A 21,456-nucleotide genomic window follows, 5' to 3' on the forward strand; every position below is an offset into this window, starting at 1 on the left:
AATGTTTGTTTCAAATTTTTCCATAGCATCTTTTGCTGCAGAGATTTGTTCATCCATCTCTTGAATTCTGTTAGAGAAGCTTAGGTCTGTATTACTTGCATGCTTCTCTGAGTTTGTTTGTTCCCGTCTGTCTTCTGTCGGTGTTTTTATCATTGTTTCCATTTTCATCTTCAGTTCTTGAACCGTTTTATTAATTTCCTTCATCTGGATGTTTGTGTTTTCTTGAGTTTCTTCCAGTGACTTTCTATGGGTCTTAAGATCTTGAATTGTTTTATTAACTTCAATCATCTGGCTGTTTGTCTTTTCCTGGATTTTTTCCAGTTCCTCTCTATAGGCCTTTTTTAATGTCTTCAATTTGTTTGGCTGCATCTTCTTGCATTTGTTGTCAGTTATTATTTGTTTGCTCCATTATCGTCTTCATTACGATGGATTGGAGGTAATTTTCTTGTATTTCAATTGTGTTTGAGTTCTTAGGGTTGTTTTCATTGGGATAATTGGGATCTGGAGATGCCATATTTTGGGGGGTTTTGTTGTTTAAGGTTTTTCGTTGACCTCTAGTCATTTTGATGTCTCTGAAGTTAGGGCCCTGATCCACCCTCTCTGTTCTGCCTGGGCCAACAGGCCCACCAAGCATCCAGAGAGGGAGACAGAGGATGGGCAGGTGTGACACACCCTCAAGCACTTCTGCTCGTCAGTGGGAAGCCTTAAAGCTGTGGCCGGAGGTGTGAAATCAGCTGCCTGAGACCTTCTGTGGGCCCGGGGTCTCTCTGAGGGTTGGTGTGCTTGATGTACACTCTCCATTCCTCCTGGAGCGTCGTGCCTGCAGGTGGTCAGGAAGGAAGACAGGGGGCACAGTTGATGCAAACACCCTTGGCTCAGAGTTCGGTTTTGTGCTCGTGTTGCAGTGGTTTCCAGACCCTGAGGCTTTCTCAGGACTTGCAGGTTTTTCCAAGATCAGAACCACCTGTTTTCCTGGGCTAGTAACCCCAGTCTGGAGTTACACTGCCCATAGTTCAGTCTCAGATACCAAGTTCCTGGTTATCACTGGTGGGAACCTGTTGGCCAGTGTGCACCGTTCCTCCGGGTTCTTAGATTAGACCATCTGGGTGTACCATTTTAGTGCTGTGTCTGGGGAGGGAGACAGCTTCTTGGTCCCCTGTGATGGCCTTGGGTTTCTCTGTGGACTGGTAGGCTCAGATCCACGTTCCCTGTTCCCTCTGGGGCAACGGGCCCACGAATGGTCTGAGAAGAAGACAGGGGGTGCAGGTGAGGCTAACACCCTCGGGTCTGGTGTTAGGTTTTGCACTCCCGCACACCTAGACACTGGCCCCTGGGGCTTTCTCGGGACTGACGGGTGGGTCTGGCATCAGAGCCACCCGTTGTCTTGTGTTTTTCCTGGGCCAGTAGTTCCAGCCTGGAGATACACCACCCACAGTTCAGTCTCAGATACAAAGCTCCAGGTTAATGATGGCAGGCTCCTGTCCCACTACTGGGAAGAGTACAACCTTCCTCTAAATTCTTAGAACAATAGCACTGCAGCTGGCAGGTGTATCCCCACCTGCCTGCTCTCCTGTCGAGCTCTGGGATTCTTTGCAGACTGCTGAGCCCAGAAACACTCTCTCTGATCCCCCTGGACTTAGTATGGTCCAGATCTTCCAGACACCGTGCCAATCACACCTGCAGGTGGATCACCACGCTAATCACCTCAGTAGGTGGGGCCTTGTCTTTGCTTCTGTTTATCCACTTGGATGGCTGCAGGCCTGGTGGCTGCTCTTCAGGGCGGTCTGAACTCTCTCCATGGCTCTGAAACTTTCTGTGGGTTCCCAGAAATACGCTCTGATCTCACTGGGCCATGTGGTGTCCAGATTTCAAGGCACCACACCAATCACCTCAGACGGCAGATAAATATTTCTATCAAGCTACCTCCTATCCATTATCCCAAATACTGGTTAATGTTCTGCATCTGGGACAAATCTCCATCCACACCGGCCATGTGTTTCTCTTCCATCTAACCCATGGCAGCCTTCTTCTTCTTTTCCTGAGACCCTCTTCGGGTCTCTCTCTCTTCTTTTTCCCAGGATTTCTGTATCTCTCCTAAGCCCAGGAATCTTAGCCACAACTTCATCTCCTCTGCCTTGCTCAGATTGGATGGCTTTTTATTAATCAAAATGTGGGTCACAGAGACAGCAAGTAGTAATTAACAACAAAATACATTAGACCATCCCCCAACACAAGAATAACATTAAATGGATGACAACATTTTTGTATGAAGATAGTCATTTTTGTGAGAATGCATCAGAACATTTCACCAATTGAGTTCGATATGAGAAATAATAACTAAAATATCTATCATAAAGTACACAAGTGACAATTAGAATATAATTTATTTCTCAAGAACAAACATGTATCGACCAATGCCATGGATAATTATTTTTATAAAACATCAATTACTTATGTAGACATATAATGACTACAAATTTTTATTAAATTTATTTCTATATTATATATGTATATAATATTTACATGATTTACTCACTACCTATCTTCCATTCAACAGATTCCAGGCCTCTTATTCTCTCAATTTTTTTGGCTTCGACTTTAAAATATTTTGCTCCACACACACACAAACACAACACACGCACACACAAACACACACACACACACACTCTTAACATCCAGACTTACTTAGTTGGTGTATTGACAGTTTTCACACAAGTAATGAATGTAAAGATCTCTTGTACTATGTTACTCAATATTTGGTAAGCATTTTTCTGACATTTTGCACCATAAAACATAGAAATGAAGTATAATATAATGTAATTACCTATGAGATATCTTGCTTTTCACTGGATAGGTAACCATCAACATAAATGTCTTTTCTGGGCTATATGGAAATCGTTGAATATTCACAACATCACTTGGCCTTCCTGGATAGGTACATGTAACTACTTAATGATGCATCTCCATTAGGTAGCTTCTTTTCTGAAGAACATTGTATTTACTAACCCTGTTGGAGAGCTAGTGAACATGAATTGGAGAAAAAAACTGTGCACAGATTATGACATTTTCAACATTTGGAATTTTCCACAAGGGTTTGGATTAAAAGTGAAAATAGGAGACTATTCCCCTTATTTCCCACAAAGCCAACAGTTGCATATATCTGGAGACTTGGAGTGGTCCATGGGAGGAACATTGGTATGTACACACACCTTTACTTATCCATACTTTTACTTTATAAAGTATTGTGTCATTGGAATGATGGCTGAGTTAAGAACAATTGCTCTTCTTGCAAATGTCTCAAGCACAGTTCTCAACATCCATGTTTGATGACTCACAATTTTCTATAAATGCAGGTCATGGGGTTATTTGCTTCTGGTTTCCCTGGACACCTAATGTGACATTCCTCTTCACCTATACTGTAGAAACATATATACAAGAGCAATGAGGAGCCTGGGGCTGGAACAAAGGGCATGCAGGATGTCAGCATGCAGCCTGCTATGAGACATGAATTTTGTCAGGTTTGATCCAGTATCAGTGTCCGGTACTTTTTTTCTGAAAACATAATTTATCACAGGCATTACACAGTTCTAACACTGTAATAGTATGAGGTGTGTAGGAGGCACAGATCTATTAAGGCTGATTCTCTGCTCATTGTATGAGCAGAAGTAAGGCATCTGACAATCTTCCTTCATGGTCTACAAAGAGTGGCCTCTAGTAAAATGTCTCAGAGGATCTGTGACCAACATGAAGCCTTGTCTATGCATTTGCATTCGTATCTCAGCCAGTCTCAGAGCTATTCCCATGTATTGGGATTAGAAGTTTGAATTGCTTTGAATCCTTTACATCCAGATAGCATCCCCCTCCCTTAACGCTTCCAAATCCTGTCCCCCTTACCATCCCTCCCCTAGTCCTTAGAAAGAGGAGCTCCCTTCTCTTAAAATCTGAACTCAGTTTATCCAGTGTTCCCTGTGCTAACACGTAACCTTTTCCTCTGTGGCTTGTCAAGGCCATGCTGCCAGGGCAGAAGTGACTAGCTTTAGAAGGCCCCAGTCCATAACAGAGGTGTCTCATACTACCCATATTGTGGGACCCACAAGGAGATTGTGCTGTCTATGTACTAAAATTAAGCAGAGTGTGTAGATCCTCACTATTCATGGTTCTTTTTATTTTTTTATTTTTTCTCCTTTATTAATTTATTCTTGTTACATCTCAATGGTTATCCCATCCCTTGTATCCTCCCATCCTTCTCTCCCTCCAATTTTCCCCTTATTCCCCTCCCCTATGACTGTTCCTGAGGGGGATTACCTCCCCCTGTATATGTTCATAGGGTATCAAGTCTCTTCTTGGTAACCTGCTGTCCTTCCCCTGAGTGCCACCAGGGCTCCCCCTCCAGGGGACATGGTCAAAGGTGAGGCACCAGAGTATGTGAATAAGTAATATCCCACTCTCCACTCTACTGTGGAGAATGTTCTGTCCATTGTCTAGATCTGGGTAGTGGTTTAAGGTTTACACCTGTATTGTCCTTGGCTGGTGCCTTGATTTGAGTGGGACCCTTGTGCCCAAGTTTGCCTATCATAATGTTCTACTTGTAGGCTTCTAGGACCCTCTGGATCCTTCTACTTTGCCATTCTCCCATGATTCTCTCATCTAGAGTCCCACTAGAATGTCCTCCCCTCTGTCTCAGTTTCCTGGTAGGTGAAGGCTTTCGTGGGACATGCCCCTTAAGCTAATATGCAGATATAAGTGAGTATATACCATTTGAGCCTTTTTGCTTCTGGGTTAACTCACTCATTATGATCATTTCTAGCTCAATCCATTTATCCACAAATGTTGGGAATTCCTTGTTTTTAATAGCTGAGAAGTATTCCATAGTGTATATGTACCACAGTTTCTTTATCCATTCTTCTATTGAGGGACACTTCGGCTGTTTCCATGTTCTGGCTATTATGAATAAGGCTGCTATGAACATGGTTGAGCAAATGTTCTTGTTGTGTGCTGGAGCATCTTCTGGGTATATTCCAAGGAGTGGAATAGCTGGGTCTTGAGGAAGCCCTATTCCCATTTTTCTGAGATAGCACCAGATAGATTTCCAAAGTGGTTGTACTAGTTTGCATTCCCACCAGCAATGAAGGAGTGTTCCTCTCTCCCCACATCCTCGCCAGCATGTGATGTCGCTTGTATTTTTGATCTCAGCCATCCTGATGGGTGTAAGATGGAATCTCAGCATTGTTTTGATTTGCATTTCCCTGATGATTAAGGAGGTTGAACATTTCTTTAAGTGTTTCTCAGCCATTTGATATTCCTCTGTTGAGAATTCTCTGTTTAGTTCCAAGCCCCAGTTCTCAATTCGGTTATTTGGTTTGGCGGTGTTTAATTTCTTGAGTTCTTTATATATTTTGGATATTAGACCTTTGTCAGATGTGGGGTTGGTGAAGATCTTTTCCCAGTCTGTAGGCTGTCGCTTTGTTCTCTTGACAGTGTCTCCTGCCTTACAGAAGCTTCTCAGCCTCATGAGGTCCCATTTATTAATTGTTGACACTAATGTCTGGGCTGTTGGTGTTCTGTTCAGGAAGTTGTCTCCTGTGCCAATATGTTCCAGGCTCTTGCCCACTTTTTCTTCTAAGTGACTTAGTGTCTCTGGTTTTATGTTGAGGTCTTTTTTTTTCCTCCTTTATTAATTTATTCTTGTTACATCTCAATGGTTATCCCATCCCTTGTATCCTCCCATTCTTCCCTCCCTCCCAATTTCCCCTTATTCCCCACCCCTATGACTGTTCCTGAGGGGGATTACCTCCCCCTCTATATGATCATAGGGTATCAAGTCTCTTCTTGGTAACCTGCTGTCCTTCCTCTGATTGCCACCAGGTCTCCCCGTCCAGGGGACATGGTCAAAGGTGAGGCACCAGAGTATGTGAGAAAGTAATATCCCACTCTCCACTCTACTGTGGAGAGTGTTCTGTCCATTGGCTAGATCTGGGTAGGGGCTTAAGGTTTACCGCCTGTACTGTCCTTGGCTGGTGCCTTAGTTTGAGCGGGACCCCTGAACCCAAATCTGCCTATCATAATGTTCTACTTGTAGGCTTCTAGGACCCTCTGGGTCCTTCTACTTTGCCTTTCTCCCATGATTCTCTCATCTAGAGTCCCACTAGAATGTCCTCTCCTCTGTCGCAGTTTCCTGGTAAGTGAAGGCTTTCGTGGGACATGCCCGTTGGGCTAATATGCAGATATAAGTGAGTATATACCATTTGAGTCTTTCTGCTTCTGGGTTAACTCACTCATTATGATCATTTCTAGCTCAATCCATTTATCCACAAATGTCTGGAATTCCTTGTTTTTAATAGCTGAATAGTATTCCATAGTGTATATGTACCACAGTTTCTTTATCCATTCTTCTATTGAGGGACACTTCGGCTGTTTCCATGTTCTGGCTATTATGAATAAGGCTGCTATGAACACGGTTGAGCAAATGTTCTTGTTGTGTGCTGGAGCATCTTCTGGGTATATTCCAAGGAGTGGAATAGCTGGGTCTTGAGGAAGCCCTATTCCCATTTTTCTGAGATAGCACCAGATAGATTTCCAAAGTGGTTGTATTAGTTTGCATTCCCACCAGCAATGAAGGAGTGTTCCTCTCTCCCCACATCCTCGCCAGCATGTGGTGTCACTTGAATTTTTGATCTCAGCCATCCTGATGGGTGTAAGATGGAATCTCAGAGTTGTTTTGATTTGCATTTCCCTGATGATTAAGGAGGTTGAGCATTTCTTTAAGTGTTTCTCAGCCATTTGATATTCCTCTGTTGAGAATTCTCTGTTTAGTTCCATGCCCCATTTCTGGATTGGGTTATTTGGTTTGGTGGTATTTAATTTCTTGAGTTCTTTATATATTTTGGATATTAGACCTTTGTCAGATGTGTGGTTGGTGAAGATCTTTTCCCAGTCTGTAGACTGTCACATTGTTCTCTTTACCGTGTCACCTGCCTTACAGAAGCTTCTCAGCCTCATGATGTCTTATTTATTAATTGTTGACATTAATGCCTGGGCTGTTGGTGTTCTGTTCAGGAAGTTGTCTCCTGTGCCAATATGTTCCAGGCTCTTCCCCACTTTTTCTTCTAAGTGACTTAGTGTCTCTGGTTTTATGTTGAGGTGTTTAATCCACTTGGATTTGAGTATTGTACAAGGTGACAAATATGGGACCACTTGCATTTTTTACACATAGACATCCAGTTAGACCAGCACCAGTTGTTGAAGATGCTATCCCTTTTCCATCGAATGGATTTGGCTTCTTTGTCGAAAATCAAGTGACCATATGTGTGTGGATTCATATCTGGGTCTTTGATTTGATTCCACTGATCAACCAGCCTGTTGCTGTGCCAGTACCATGCTGTTTTAATTACTATTGCTTTATAGTACAGTATGAGATCAGGTATGGAGACTCTTCTGGAGCCCTTTTATTGTACAAGATTGTTTTAGCTATTCTGGGTTTTTTGTTATTCCATATGAAGTTCAGAATTGAACTTTTAATGTCTTTAAAAATTGTGTAGGTATTTTGATAGGGATTGCATTGAATCTGTAGATTGCTTTTGGTAGGATGGCCATTTTTACTATGTTAATTCTCCCGATCCATGAGCAAGGAAGATCATTCCATCTTCTCATGTCATCTTCAATCTCTTTCTTTAGAGTTTTGAAAATTTTTTCATAATGAATGATATCTTTGATGTGTTCTTGTATTCATTTTGCAAGTATTTTATTTAGTATTTTTGCATCGATGTTCATCAGAGAAATTGGTCTGAAATTCTCATCTTTGTTAAGTCTTTGTTAGGTTTAGGTATCAATGAGACTATGGCCTCATAGAATGAATTTGGTAATGTTCCATCCCTTTCTATCTTTTGGAGTAGCTTGAAGAGTATCGGTATTAGCTCGCCCTTGAAGGTCTGGTAGAATTCTGCACTGAAACCATCTGGCCCTGGGCTTTTTTTGGTTGGGAGACTATCAATGATTACTTCAATTTCTGTAGGGGAAATGGGACTATTTAGCTTGTTTATCTGTTCTTCACTCAACTTTGGCAAGTGAAATTGATCAAGAAAATCATCCATTTCCCTTAGATTTTCAAATTTTGTGGCATATATGCCTTCAAAGTAGGATCTTATGATTCTTTGTATTTCTTCAGTGTCTTTTGTTATGTCTCACTTTTCATTTCTGATTTTGTTGATTTCAATACTGTCTCTCTGCCTTTTAGTTAGTTTGGCTAATGGTCTGTCTATTTTGTTGACTTTCTCAAAGAACCAGCTCTTGGTTTTGTTGATTCTTTGGACTGTTTTCTTATTTTCTGATTTGTTAATTTCACCCCTGAGTTTGATTATTTCCAGACGTCTACTCCTTTTGGGTGTTTCTGCTCCTTTTTTTTCTAGGGCTTCCAGTTGTGTCGTTAAGGTGTTTATGTGCAATGCTTCCAATTTCTTTTTAAAGGCACTTAGTGCTATGAATTTTTCTCTTAGCACTGCTTTCAATGTACCCCACAAATTTGGGTATGTTGTTCCTTCATTTTCTTTGAATTTTAGAAACTCCTTGATTTCTTTCTTTATTTCTTCCCTGACTGAGGTGTCATTTAGCAGAGAGTTGTTTAGTTTCCACATACGTGTAGGCTTTTTGTTATTTCTGTTGTTGTTGAATTGCAGCCTAAGCCCATGATGATCTGATAGGATACAAGGTATTATTTCAATCCTCTTGTATCTGTTGAGGCTTGCTTTGTGAACTACGATGTGATCAATTTTGGAGACGGTTCCATGGGGTGCAGAGAAGAAGGTATATTCTTTCTTGTTTGGGTGAAAGGTTCTATAGATATCTGTTAGATCCATTTGAGCCATGGCATTGGTTAATGATGTTATTTCTCGGTTTAGTTCTGTTTCAATGACTTATCCTTCAGTGAGAGTGGGGTGTTGAAGTCTCCCACTATTATTGTGAGGAGATTGATGTGTGGTTTAAGCCTTTTTAGCAGATCTTTTACAAATGTGTGTGCCCTTGTATTGGGAGCATAGATGTTCAGAATTGTGATGTCATCTTGGTTGACTTTACCTTTGATGAGTATGAAGTGTCCATCCTCATCCCTTTTGATTTTCTTGGTTGAAAGTCTATTTTGTTCAATATTAAAATGGCTACGCCTGCTTGCTTCTTGTGACCATTTGCTTGGAATATTTTTTTCCAACCTTTTATCCTGAGGTAATGCCTATCATTATGGGTGAGATGTGTTTCTTGAATGCAGAAGAATTTTGGATCTTGTTTATGCACCCATTCAGTTAGTCTGTGTCTTTTTATTGGAGAATTGAGACCCTTGATGTTGAGAGATATTAATGACCAGTTACTGTTAAGAGTCTTAATTTTGATGTTGGTTCCAGTCGAGTGTTTGTGTAGTTGTGTTTTTGCCATGGTATAGTTATCTATTTCCTGAGTAGTTTTGGTTGTAGCTTGACCCTTTGGGATGGAGTTTACCTTCTAGTACCTTCTGTAAATCTGGATTTGTGGATAGGTACTGTTTGAATTTGGTTTTGTCATGGAATATTTTGTTTTCTCCATCAATGTTTATTGATAGTTTTGCTGGGTAAAGTAGTCTGGCCTGGCATCTGTGGTCTCTTAGGGTTGCAGGATCTCTGTCCAGGCCCTTCTGGCTTTGATGGTCTCTGCTGAGATGTCAGGTGTAATTCTGACAGGTTTGCCATTAAATGTTATTTGGCCCTTTTCCCTTGCAGCTTTTAAAATTTTTTCTTTGTTCTGTATGTTTTGTGTTTTGATTATTATGTGACGGGCAGTTTTTCTTTTCTGGTCCATTCTATTTGGTGTTCTTTATGCCTCTTGTATGCTTATAGGCATCTCTTTCTTTAGATTGGGGAAATTTTCTCCTATGATTTTGTTGAGAAAAGTTTCTGGGCCTTGGCGTCTGATATCTTCTCTTTCTTCAATGCCTATTATCCTCAGATTTCTTCTTTTCATGGTGTCCTTAATTTCTTGGATTTTTTTGTCAGGAGTTTTCCAGATTTGGCATTTTCTTTAATGGTTGCTTCAAAATCTGTTATTGTATCTTCTAGACTTGAGATTCGTTCTTCCATCTCTTGGATTCTGTTAGAAAAGCTCAGCACTGTGTCATTCGCCTTTTTCTCTGAGGCCTCACGTTCTCGTTTCTTCTGTCTGTGTGTTTATCATTGAATCCATTTTCATCTTCATATCTTGAACGGATTTTTTTATTTCTTTCATCTGGTTGTTTGGATTTTTCCTGAAAATTTTCCAGTTCCACTCTATGTGCTTCTTTTATGTCTTGCACCTGCTTCTCTGCGTCTTCCTGCATCTGATTTCGAATTTTATTTGTTTCCTCTATTATCATCCTCATTAACAAGGATTTGAGGTCATTTTCTTGTGTTTCCATTGTATTTCAGTTCTCTGGGTTGTTTTCTTTGGGATAGCTGGAAACTGGAGATGCCATGTTGTTTTGGGTTTTTTTTGCGTATGCTTTTACGCTGTCCTTTAGACATCTTGCTGTCTCTGTTTTTGTTGGGTAACTTCCAGAGTTGGGTGGAGGGAGTCTGATGATAGATTCATTTGTTTTCTCATGATTTCCATAGGCTGGAAGCCCTGATACTTCACTGGTGTGGATGGCAGGAGGTTAGCCCTGTAGTTTTGGGCTCTCACAGCCAATGATCCTCAGCTCCCCTTTGCTGTGGGTCCTACAATTGTTCTGGGTCTCTGAATGAGCGTTGGATCAGGCCAAGGTATCCACAGCCTTTTGGGTTCCCTGCCAAGTCCAGCCAGGGATACTGGGCCTGAACCATGTGTCGAACTCTCCTAGTTTCTCAGGGCCTGAACCGTCTGCCACAGCAAGAGAACTGCGACTGCGCTGAGCAAGTACCTAGGGTGGAACTGAGCAATCCACCTAGCTAGCGTCACAGCAGGAGAACTGCAGCTGCACTGAGCTGGAGCCTAGGGTGGAAGTAAGCACTCAGCTCAGCCTGTGTCACAGCAGGGGAGCTGTGCCTCGGGCAGAATTGCTTGCTGAGCTGAGCCAATGTCTCCGCAGCACAGCTCACTGAGCAAACCCAGGACTCTGGGACTGAACTGTCTGCTGAGTCCAGTTTGGGTCTCAAGGCACCACGAGACTCAAATCCTGTCCAGACTCCCCTCTCCCGCAGCAACTCCCACAGTCACCACACCAATCGCCTTCACTGGAAGGCTCTGAGCTGTAACCCTCAGCCACCGCCGCTGGTGCCGCTGGAGCCCCTGGTGGCGCTGGTGCCGTTGGTGCCGCTGGTGACACTGCTGTCTCTGCCGCTGCTGCTCTGATCCGAGAAAGTCTGAGCTCCTCCCGTGTGCAGGGGCAAGCAGGTCCTCTGCACCCTGGTCCCTCCGAACTGTGGAGCACTTCTGCTGCTGTGGTGTGGGGACCTTGGTGTTCCTGGCTCAGAAATCTGTGCAATTTCCTGAATTGTTCACTGGAGCTTTCAAACATGGTTTCTCTGTCTCTGCAATAACCATCTTCTCTGTTCAGATTTTAAGTGTATATTTTATTTATTATAATTTATTCAGTATACATCCCACTTGTTATCCCCTCCATCTCATCTTCCCACTGGCACTCTACCTCCATCTTCTGCTCATTCTCCTGTTCTAGACCTCTGGGAACAGCCTATCATGAGAGTAATCTGCATCCCCTTCTACTGTGTGCCCACTTTGAAATCTTGCTAAGGTGCAGAGTCAAAGTAGTGGGCCACTGAGTGTATAGGAGAGGTTTAGCTGCAGTTTCCCCGCCTTCCCATGTGGAGAATCTTATTGGCTACGTTTGAAAAAGGGTTCTTGGTTCTTTGCAAGTGTTGTCATTGACTGGATCATCAGTTTGTGGAAAACCCCCTGTGGCTCCATGCACAGGCTTTGTTGGTCTCCCTTTTGAGCTGCTGCTCCCTCCCAGGCTTTACATCCCCCCACTCTTAGCTACACTCTCAGCACTCTGTCCAGTGTCCAACTTCAATTCTCAGTAATTGTCCCTATATTCCACCTTGTGGAGTCTCTCCTCTGAGATTATATATAGTGTCTTTTGGGGTCTCAGTTATCTCATTTAGGATGATCATTTCTAGTTCCATCATTTTGCTTGCAAACTTCAAGATGTCCATGTTTTTAAGATGAGTAGTATTCCATTGTGTAGATGAACCACAGTTTCTTTATCCATTCTTCGGTTGAGGGACATCTAGGTCATTTCTAGATCCTGGCTATTACAAATAAAGCTCCTATGAACGTAGTTGAACAAATGTCCTTGTTGTATGGTGGAGCATCTTTTGGTATATATGCCCAGCAGTGGTATAGCTGAATCTTGGAGTAGAACTATTCGCAATTTTCCAAGAAAGCACACTATTCATTTCCAGAGTCGCTGCACAAGTTTGCACTCACATCATCAGTGGAGGAGTCTTCCACTTTCTCCACATCCTCACCAGCATGTGTTGTCACTCGAGTTATTGATCTTCACCTTCAGATAGGTATAAGATGGAATTTCCAAGTCGTTTTGATTTGCATTTCCCTGATGACTAGGAACATTAAGCATCTCTTTAAATGTATCTCAGCCTTTCGATATTCCTCTGTTGGGCCTTCTCTGTTTAGTTCTCTCCCCCATTTTTACTTGGATTATTTGGCTTGGTGGTGTTTGCTTTCTTGAGTTCTTTATATATTTTAGATATTGGCCCTTTGTTGGTTGCAGGATTGGTAAAGATCTTTTCCGAATCTGTGGTCTGTCACTTTGTTCTGCTCACAGTGTCTTTGCCTTAGATAAGCATTTCAGTTTCATTATGTTCCATTTATTAATTGTTGATCTTAGAGCCTGGTCTGCTAGCTTTCCATTCAGGATGTTGTCTCCTGTGCCAATGAGTTCTAGGCTCTTTCCCACATTTTGGAAGAAAGAAATCTTAATTTCTTACCCATACATTGACACATAGAATGCTACCTAATGGCCTATTTTATGGCCTTCAATTTCATTAGAGGCTTAGACGACATGCTCAAATGCTTGAGTAAGATAATACAGGATAACAGGATAATATGTATAACCCATCTCAGTTACCAATTCTTACTCCATCTGCCTTAGGTCCCAACTTCTACATGCAGTGTGACATGCACTCCTGGATTCAGGAAATTACATCAGCAACAAACAGCAGAATGCTGCTTTGATTGTGTCCAGTGCCTTGAGAATGAAGTGTCTAATGAGACAGGTATGTAATTGTGTGCAGAAGAAATTGTTGAAATTGAATATCTTCTTTTATCCAAACTAAGAATTTGACAGGGCATGAAAGGAAACTGAAGACATAAAATATGTGTTATCATATTACTGATATCAAGCATGTTATGCATCATGGAATGAGCATACACTGCCTTCCTTAAACCACACATTATGATGGCTACATGTCTTATATATTTTCCAGAAAGTGGTTAACAAAAGGTTTGTAACTAGTATTCTACCAGAAAAATTTGCACACAGTACTGCTTTGCATATGTCTAATCGTCTTTGGTTTTTTTTATGAATTAAATTTACATGACCAGTCCAGGTCATGTAGTCTTGTTGTCCTAGCACCCAGCTCATAATCTTGTTGTTGTGCTATAAAATGTATTTAAGCTCTTAGGGAACAGCTCATAGGGTGAAGCAGTTGCTGTGCAAGAATTAGGACAGGAGGGCATATTCCCAGATGCCAGCAAAGATGTGGTAGATTTCCTCAGTAATCAATGCTGCTGAGAACGGAAGGAAGGATCCAAAATATGCATAATGTTGCATGATATTAGCTTGGAACGTATAGTTCCACAGTTACCACAGTGAATAGACAGTAAAGAAACAAGGCTGATGACTGTCTTCTGAACAGCAAATACATGCAAAGAGACATGTGTTCTCTGATTGACAATCAAAAATTACACACACAACCATGGATACACAGTTATGTGTACCTCATACACATGTGATTTTATCCTATTTAAATATCTTTTAATTGAAAGATTATTACTTCCCCTTCAATTTCATCCTTCAGCACCTTCCAATACCATCACGTGAAGCAATATTACATATCCCTTCTATCCGCAAGTTGACAGCAAATGGACTAGAGAGGAAGAGTAAAGCCAGATACAATATATATGTATGTATGCAACAATGTTAAATAAAATGTTTAATAACAATTTATATTTTTATGCTGTGATATACAAAATAAATGAGTAGTTTGGATTTTTACTTCTAATATATGAGTAGTGAAAAGAACAAAAGTATATATTAACCTGGAGAAGTCCATATATCAGACATCATAGGAATAGATATTAGTTTGAAAAGCAAATGTCGTTTTTCCAAATCTGTATGTTAATTGTTGAAGTGATGAACTTAAGCCGAAATGGATTTTGTTACATGAGATGTAAGGCTTCTTTATTGTAAATATTGCTTTATGCAAATGGTATGTACATTAGACATTATATATCCTTTTGCTATATGGAGATATAGGCCAAGGGTATGAGGCAATGTGCACAATGCATTATATTGGCTGGCTTTTTAATCTAGACGTGGTGTCTTTCTTAGTCAGTGATTTTTTGCTGTGAAGAGACACAATGAACATTATAATTCCTTTAAAAGAAAGTATTGAATTGGGGCTTGCTTACACTTTCAGATGCTTAGTCTATTATTGTGATAGCAGGGAACATGGACGCACACAGGCAGATATGGTTCTGGAGAATGTTCTATAGCCAGATACTTAGGCAGCAGGAACAGAGAGCCAGGCACTGGGACTGCTTGAGATCTTACCATCAAAAAGCCCCACTCCCAGTGACACACTATCTGAAACAAGGCTGCATCTACTACCACAAGGCAACATCTAGTAATCCTTTCCAATAGTGCTACTCACTATTGATCAAGCAGAGATATCTTAAGCCTACGAGAGCTATACTTTTTCAAATCACCATATACCACTTTTTTGGTCCCACAAGCCTGAAGCCACATCTTAACACAGAAACAGTTAGTCCAACTTCAAAACTACTCATGATCTCTCACACTTTCAACACTGCTTAAATTTCAAAAGTTTACAGTCTTTTTTGAGTCTCATGGCAATCTCTTAACTGTAACCCCTTGTAAAGCAAAATAATAACACATATCAATAATTCCATACTGTCAAGATACTAGGACAATGAATACATTACTACCATTTCAAAAGGGATGAGCCAAAGAAAAGTGAAGACACATTGTGGAATCCAAAGACAGACCAAATTCAGCCGAGAGAACTCCAAATTCTGCATCTCCATGTGGGATGTCAAGGCACTCTTCACATCCCCAACTTCTTCCATTTTTGTTGACTGCAACAAACTTCTATCTTGGGCTAGTTTGAAGCCCTGTTCAGCTTTCCTTGGCAGGTCACTCATGACTCTGAAATTTCCAAAAATTCTGGGAACTCTAATAAAACCCAGTATTTGCATCCATAGCTTTACCCGGTAGCCTGTACACACTGAGATATCTGACAAATACCTGGTTTAGTGGCTTTCCATAGTTATGGAGGGAGATTTCAGAATCTTTTACTTCTATCTCTTATTCTAAAGCCAGAACCATGTGGCTAAAGCTTCCAAGGCTTTCTGTTGATTGGAAATAAAACTTGGCCCATTGTTTAAAGACTTTTTCAACAACTTTCTATTTTGGATGACATCTTCCATGGGTTAAGTTTCTCATCCCATTCCTTTCACACACTGGAAGATTAGCTCAGTGGGTCTTGCTCTGAGCTTGCCATTCCATTGATTACACTTAGCATCAGGATTTTCTTTAAATTTTTCATTGCCTTGCACTCTGGAATTTGCTCCTCTACACACCGAGTGCTCTTTTTCTCCTTAAACTATAGATTTTGAATTTTTCCTTGCTGTCCTAGCTCCTTTTCTCTGTTGTTCTATATGAGTGACCACTAATAACCTTATGAGATAGTCAAAACTAGACTATCTTAGCATTTTCTCTGGCAAAACACTTCATCAAAACCTATTCAATTTAAACGCAGACAGATTTTTTTATAGAAAGGGTAAAAATCAAAATATTAAAAGTCTCTAGGCCTCTAGGACCCTCTATGAACATATAGAGGGGGAAGTAATCCCCCTCAGGAACAGTCATAGGGGAGGGGAGTAAGGGGAAAATGGGAGGGAGGGAAGAATGGGAGGATACAAGGGAGGGGATAACCATTGAGATGTAACAAGAATAAATTAATAATAAAAATAAAAAATAAAAAAAAAGTCTCTAGGCCATCCACTAATACTTTTCCCCTCTAAAACTTTTTGAGTTTGGCCTGCATAGTAAAAATATTCCTAAGTATGATCTTCTATGCTTCCCTTAGTATTGCCTATTAATTCTCACTTAAAACATTCAACTGTTTTCCTAATCTAAAGTTCCAAAATTCACATTTTCCCAACAAGCAGCATGGTCAGGCTTGTCATAGCAATATATTGACTATGACAGCCATTATGATAGGAAGCATTTAATGGGGCTTGAATACATTTTCAGATGCTGTCTCATATCATAGTGTGAGGGAGTACTGCAGTGTGAAGCCATGCATGGTTCCAGAGAAGTGATGGAGTATCCTACATACAGATCCTCAGACAAGAGGAAGAGAGAGACACTGGGGGTGGCTGGAGCTTTTAAAATCCCTAAGCCTATCATCAGACATAATTTCTCTAGCTCAACATACCTACTCCAACTGGGTCAAACTAACTTCAACAAGAACATATAACCTGATCATTTCAAATAGTGCTACTCCCTAGTAACCGAGCAGTCAGATCTCTGATGTATTTGGCCATTTTCACTCAAACCACCACAAATGGAGTCCACATATTTGTACATAATAAATTTAAGTTTTGAGTAATTAACTAATATTAGATATTTTATATTACTATGTATAAGGCACTGACAAAGTATTTTTCTTATTTTTATAAACTTTTAATAATGTGAAAGTTATACATAACAATAAGTAACTTTTCTTCTCCCTTTATCTTGAAGGTGGTATGTTCCACCAGCAGGGATGCATTGCTGTGGAGCATCCTGATGTCCCTGCTTCCTCTAATAGACAAGATAAAAACTGATGCTTAACAACAAATTCTTTACTTGGATTCTTCTGATTAATGCAGATACTAAATTGTTATGTATATAATGATGAAATTTTACTATGGTTTGTTCTTAATGATCTCTGCAGATGTGGAGCAATGCGTGAGCTGTCCAGATGACCAGTATGCCAACACAGAGCACACACACTGCCAGCAAAGACGTGTGTCCTTTCTGGCTTTTGAGGACCCACTGGGGATGGCTCTGGCCTGCATTTCCGTGTGTTTCTCTATTCTCACATCCCTTGTACTTGGTACTTTTGTGAAACATCATGACACACCCATTGTGAAAGCCAATAACTGCATTCTAAGCTACATCCTACTGATCTCTCTCACATTCTGTTTCCTCTGCTCCTTGCTCTTCATTGGGCATCCCAACATGGGCACCTGTATACTACAGCAAATCACATTTGGAGTCTTTTTCACAGTGGCCTTGTCCACTGTGTTGGCCAAGACAATTACTGTGATCCTGGCCTTCAAGCTGACTACTCCAGGAAGAAGAATGAGATGGATGCTGGTATCAGGGGCACCTAACTTTGTCATTCCCATCTGTACCTCTGTCCAACTTGTTCTCTGTGGAATCTGGATGGTAACGTCACCACCCTTCATTGACACAGATACACACTCTGAACATGGGCTGATCATCGTTGTGTGCAACAAAGGCTCAGCCATTGCATTCCACCTTGTCCTGGGATACTTGGGCTTCTTGGCTCTGGGAAGCTTCACTGTGGCTTTCTTGGCCAGAAATCTGCCTGACAGGTTCAATGAAGCCAAATTCCTGACCTTCAGCATGCTGGTGTTCTGCAGTGTCTGGGTCACCTTTCTTCCTGTCTACCATAGCACTAAGGGGAAGGTCATGGTGGCTGTGGAGGTCTTCTCCATCTTGGCTTCCAGTGCAGGGCTGTTAGGGTGCATCTTCTTCCCAAAGTGTTATGTTATTTTGATAAGACCAGATTCATATTCTTGTCAAAAATATAGGGATAAATCACTTAATTGAAATTTGGTAGTTTTTACATTTTAGATTATATTTACAATATTTTTGTTCCTTTCCCTGTGGAAGAGCCCTTTTCCATTTTCAGATTTAATCAGTTGCCTGTGGTTCTTCATATAAGCTTGAGGCCTTCACACCGTTTTCCTGTCTAGTTTACCAAGTTTGTTGGTAGCTTCTTTGATTAGGCCACATTTGGGGGGGGGGTCATGTGGGTGAGAAGTTATGGTATATCATTTACTATTCCTAGAAAAAATATTATCACAGCAAGCTCCCTCAGTTTTTGGCTCTCAAGATCATTCATCCTTCTTCTATATTTTCTGAAAATTAGGTATGTGAGGGTTTTATTAACAATCATTAATTTTGAAAAATATTAGTGTCACTAGAAGTGTTGAGGATCAAGAAATAAAAGTTATATAAATACGGTAACTGTATATAAAGCATGAGAAAGATGGAACTTGTGAAAGAAATTGGTAAATTTCTAGATGCATTTGTTAGAATAAAGTAAACCAAGATGAAGTAAATATTCAAAAAGAACTATAAGCATAAATTAGGTTGATGCAGTTGTCTAGTTTCACAGCAATAACAGCCCAGAACCAAATGGAGTCACTTGAAAATTTTATGGCAGAACATTCGAAAGTGATGAACAACTATAGTACTTAAATTAACCTAGAAAATAAAACCGAAAGCGTTTCTTATATCCTTTCTAAAATTTCAGATAATGGTATAAACAAACAAATAAGGCTTTCCGGCATTTTTCTTTTCTTGGTTAGTTTGTTATCTATGTATTTCAAAGGTTGATATGAATTTCATGATTGTTTCTTTGAAAAATGTGGAAAATCGATTGAGAGTTTATCAAATTTGTAAATAGTTTTTGGTTGGATGGTTGTTTTCACAATATTACATCTGACAATTCATGCCTATGGGATGCTTTTCAGTCATTTACCGTCTTCCTGTCCCTGTTTCTTCTGAGGTGTGAAATTTGCACTGTAGAGATGCTTCAATTCTTCCATTAAAAAATATTATCATACAAAGGACAATAATCATGATCTCAATCCCAGGGTGTTTGTGGTTAATGGATGTGCTAATTGGTTTTGTTGAAATTTGTGGAATCTCTAATGAATATATCATATATGAAGATATTTAAATTTTTTATTCTATTTATTTTCCTTTTCTTTTCTTTTTGTTGCACTAGTACTTTGAGTACTGTGGTGAAAAGTAACGAGGAGAATAGATAGCTCTTTATCTGATTTACTAGGATTGCTTTGAGATTTTTTCAATTTAGGACAGTATTGGCTTTCGATTTGCTATATGTAACCTTTATTATATTGAGATTTGCTCCCCATAGCTTAAGTCTCTCTAAGACTTGTATCATGAAATTACTAAATAGTTGCTTCTGTATTTTACATTCTACATCAGAGTTTCAGTCATCTCCCTGTCCTCACACATTTGCCCACTGCCCTTCAAAATAACACACATGCACGCACGCACGTGCGCATGCGCACACACAAACACACCACCACCACCACCACCACCACCAAAGCATACAAATTATATATTGTGGTAGGTGTTTTCACAGAACTTGGCCCTCTGTCCACACATCAACACTTGTAAATATTTATTGCAATGAGTCACTGGCCTGGTTCAGTTTCTCTGGGTGCTGTGACGTTATGAATATTGGCTCCTCATCAGGAGTTCTTCTGATTATCCTGTCATTTCCCTGTGTCATAGAGATCCTATAGCTTTAAGTTCTATGTACTTCAACAATGTCCTTCTATGTACTTCAACAATCCACAGATGATGTAAATTTGGGAGTGAGCAACTCAAAGCCCTGGATTTGTGCCTGGAGGTTAGATGAGCTGGTCAGCATACTGGCTCTATTGTATTAGCACCATCAGGGCAAGCTCTCAAGGATTGCCCAACCCAGTCAAGGCTTAGGCCCCACTCTCAATGTGTACAGCTGCTGAGGGGCTTGAACATCTCTCCTGCTCTCACACTCTAGGGGCTGGCTCACTCATGACTTTGCCACCAAGGCCAACTCCACTGTGGTACCCAGGCAAGGTACAGGGTCCACTCTTCTGCCTGCCGTAGACAATGCCAGCTCTCCTGACTTCCATAGGAAGTGTTTGCATGGGAGAAGAGTGCCACACCCATGTTCATGCCACCACCGAGCTTTCACATGACAGGGCCAATTATCCTCTTCTCATATCACTGAGCTGGCTCAGCTGAGCCCCCTCCATCAGGGTCAGCTTCACTGTGGTTCCCAGGAGATGTAAGGGCCTCTTAGCTGCCACAGGTGATGAAGAGTGAGAGGGATAGGGTATCACCCATGTACCCACTCTTCATGGTAAGCCCAAATTCATACCCACTGGGCTGGCTCACTTGAGCCCCAGCCACCAGGGCCATCACTGTGCTGCTCTGAGAATGTGCATGGCCTGGTCTCCTGAGTGCTGCCACAGGTAAGAGGTTGGGCCAGCTGTCCAGAATATGGAAGCCTGTGAGGGGCAGGGCCAGTTCTGCACAGCCCCTGGATATCCATGCGATCCCAGGCAGCTGTCTAGGCCAATCATGTCCCCATGGTCTCTAGTGATAACATGAGCTATGAACCTGGATACTGACCCCTGCTGCTTTATGGACAGGGGTCCAGACATGAATTGGACATGACTGGAATTACAACTGAAGTTCTTTAATCAGATAAATGACATTCGATGGAAGCTACAGAATTGAGCACAAACAGCCTCATAAAGATGTCCCCCTGTTTTTCCTCTGGCAGGAAAAAATATGCTTACTCTTGGAATGGTTTTTCAATGCCTATGGACAAAACTGGGTGCTACAAAATGATGTTTAAACATGCTAGTGTCCTGCAGAATTAGAATGTCCCTCTCACATAGGAGAGACATGGCAGGGGACAGGACTTCCCATTGCCTCAGGTGTCCAGGCTGGATACCCCCAACAGGCTATTCCTCTCCTCCCTCATGTCTCCAGTTTTCTCTCCCTTCACAACGCTCAAAACATTCTGCTTCTCGTTCTCATCCATCTGTTCACCACACACATGCACATTGCAATGGCTCCTGTTTCAGGAAGCCACATAGCTGGTTGACCTTTGGGAGACCTCCTCTCTCTGTCCTGTGTGATATGTGAGGATGTAGACCTCTACGTGTCCACAGACTGCCTGCGTGGCATGGTGGGTGGGCAGGTTCATGGATGCCTTCTTCCAGTAGTGGTGCTTTTCTTGATGGCAGGCAGGGCTCTGTGTGTCCTCTGTCCACTGATGCAGTACTATGGAGGGCAGATCTCTGGGTGTCTTTCTCAGCCTGGGACACAGGTCTCTGAATGTCTCCTGATTTCACTTTTAACCTCCATAG

At 41.3% G+C, this 21,456-nt stretch overlaps 1 protein-coding gene across 1 annotated transcript in view; it reads left to right on the forward strand.

Moving 5' to 3' along the window:
* LOC311605917 (vomeronasal type-2 receptor 116-like) overlaps positions 1-18,100 on the forward strand; it is a gene marked incomplete at both ends in the record, with an annotated part of 32,974 nt that extends 14,874 nt beyond the window's left edge. The window contains 3 exons of the mRNA XM_084796754.1: positions 2,971-3,195; positions 13,103-13,226; positions 17,196-18,100. Of these exons, the coding sequence (XP_084652880.1) occupies positions 2,971-3,195; positions 13,103-13,226; positions 17,196-18,100 (1,254 nt within the window). The remainder of the gene's footprint in view (positions 1-2,970; positions 3,196-13,102; positions 13,227-17,195) is intronic.
* Positions 18,101-21,456: the final 3,356 nt, after the last annotated feature.

The sequence above is a fragment of the Acomys minous genome (assembly GCF_964271855.1).
Source record: "Acomys minous genome assembly, chromosome: 9".
NCBI classification, from domain to species: domain Eukaryota; kingdom Metazoa; phylum Chordata; class Mammalia; order Rodentia; family Muridae; genus Acomys; species Acomys minous.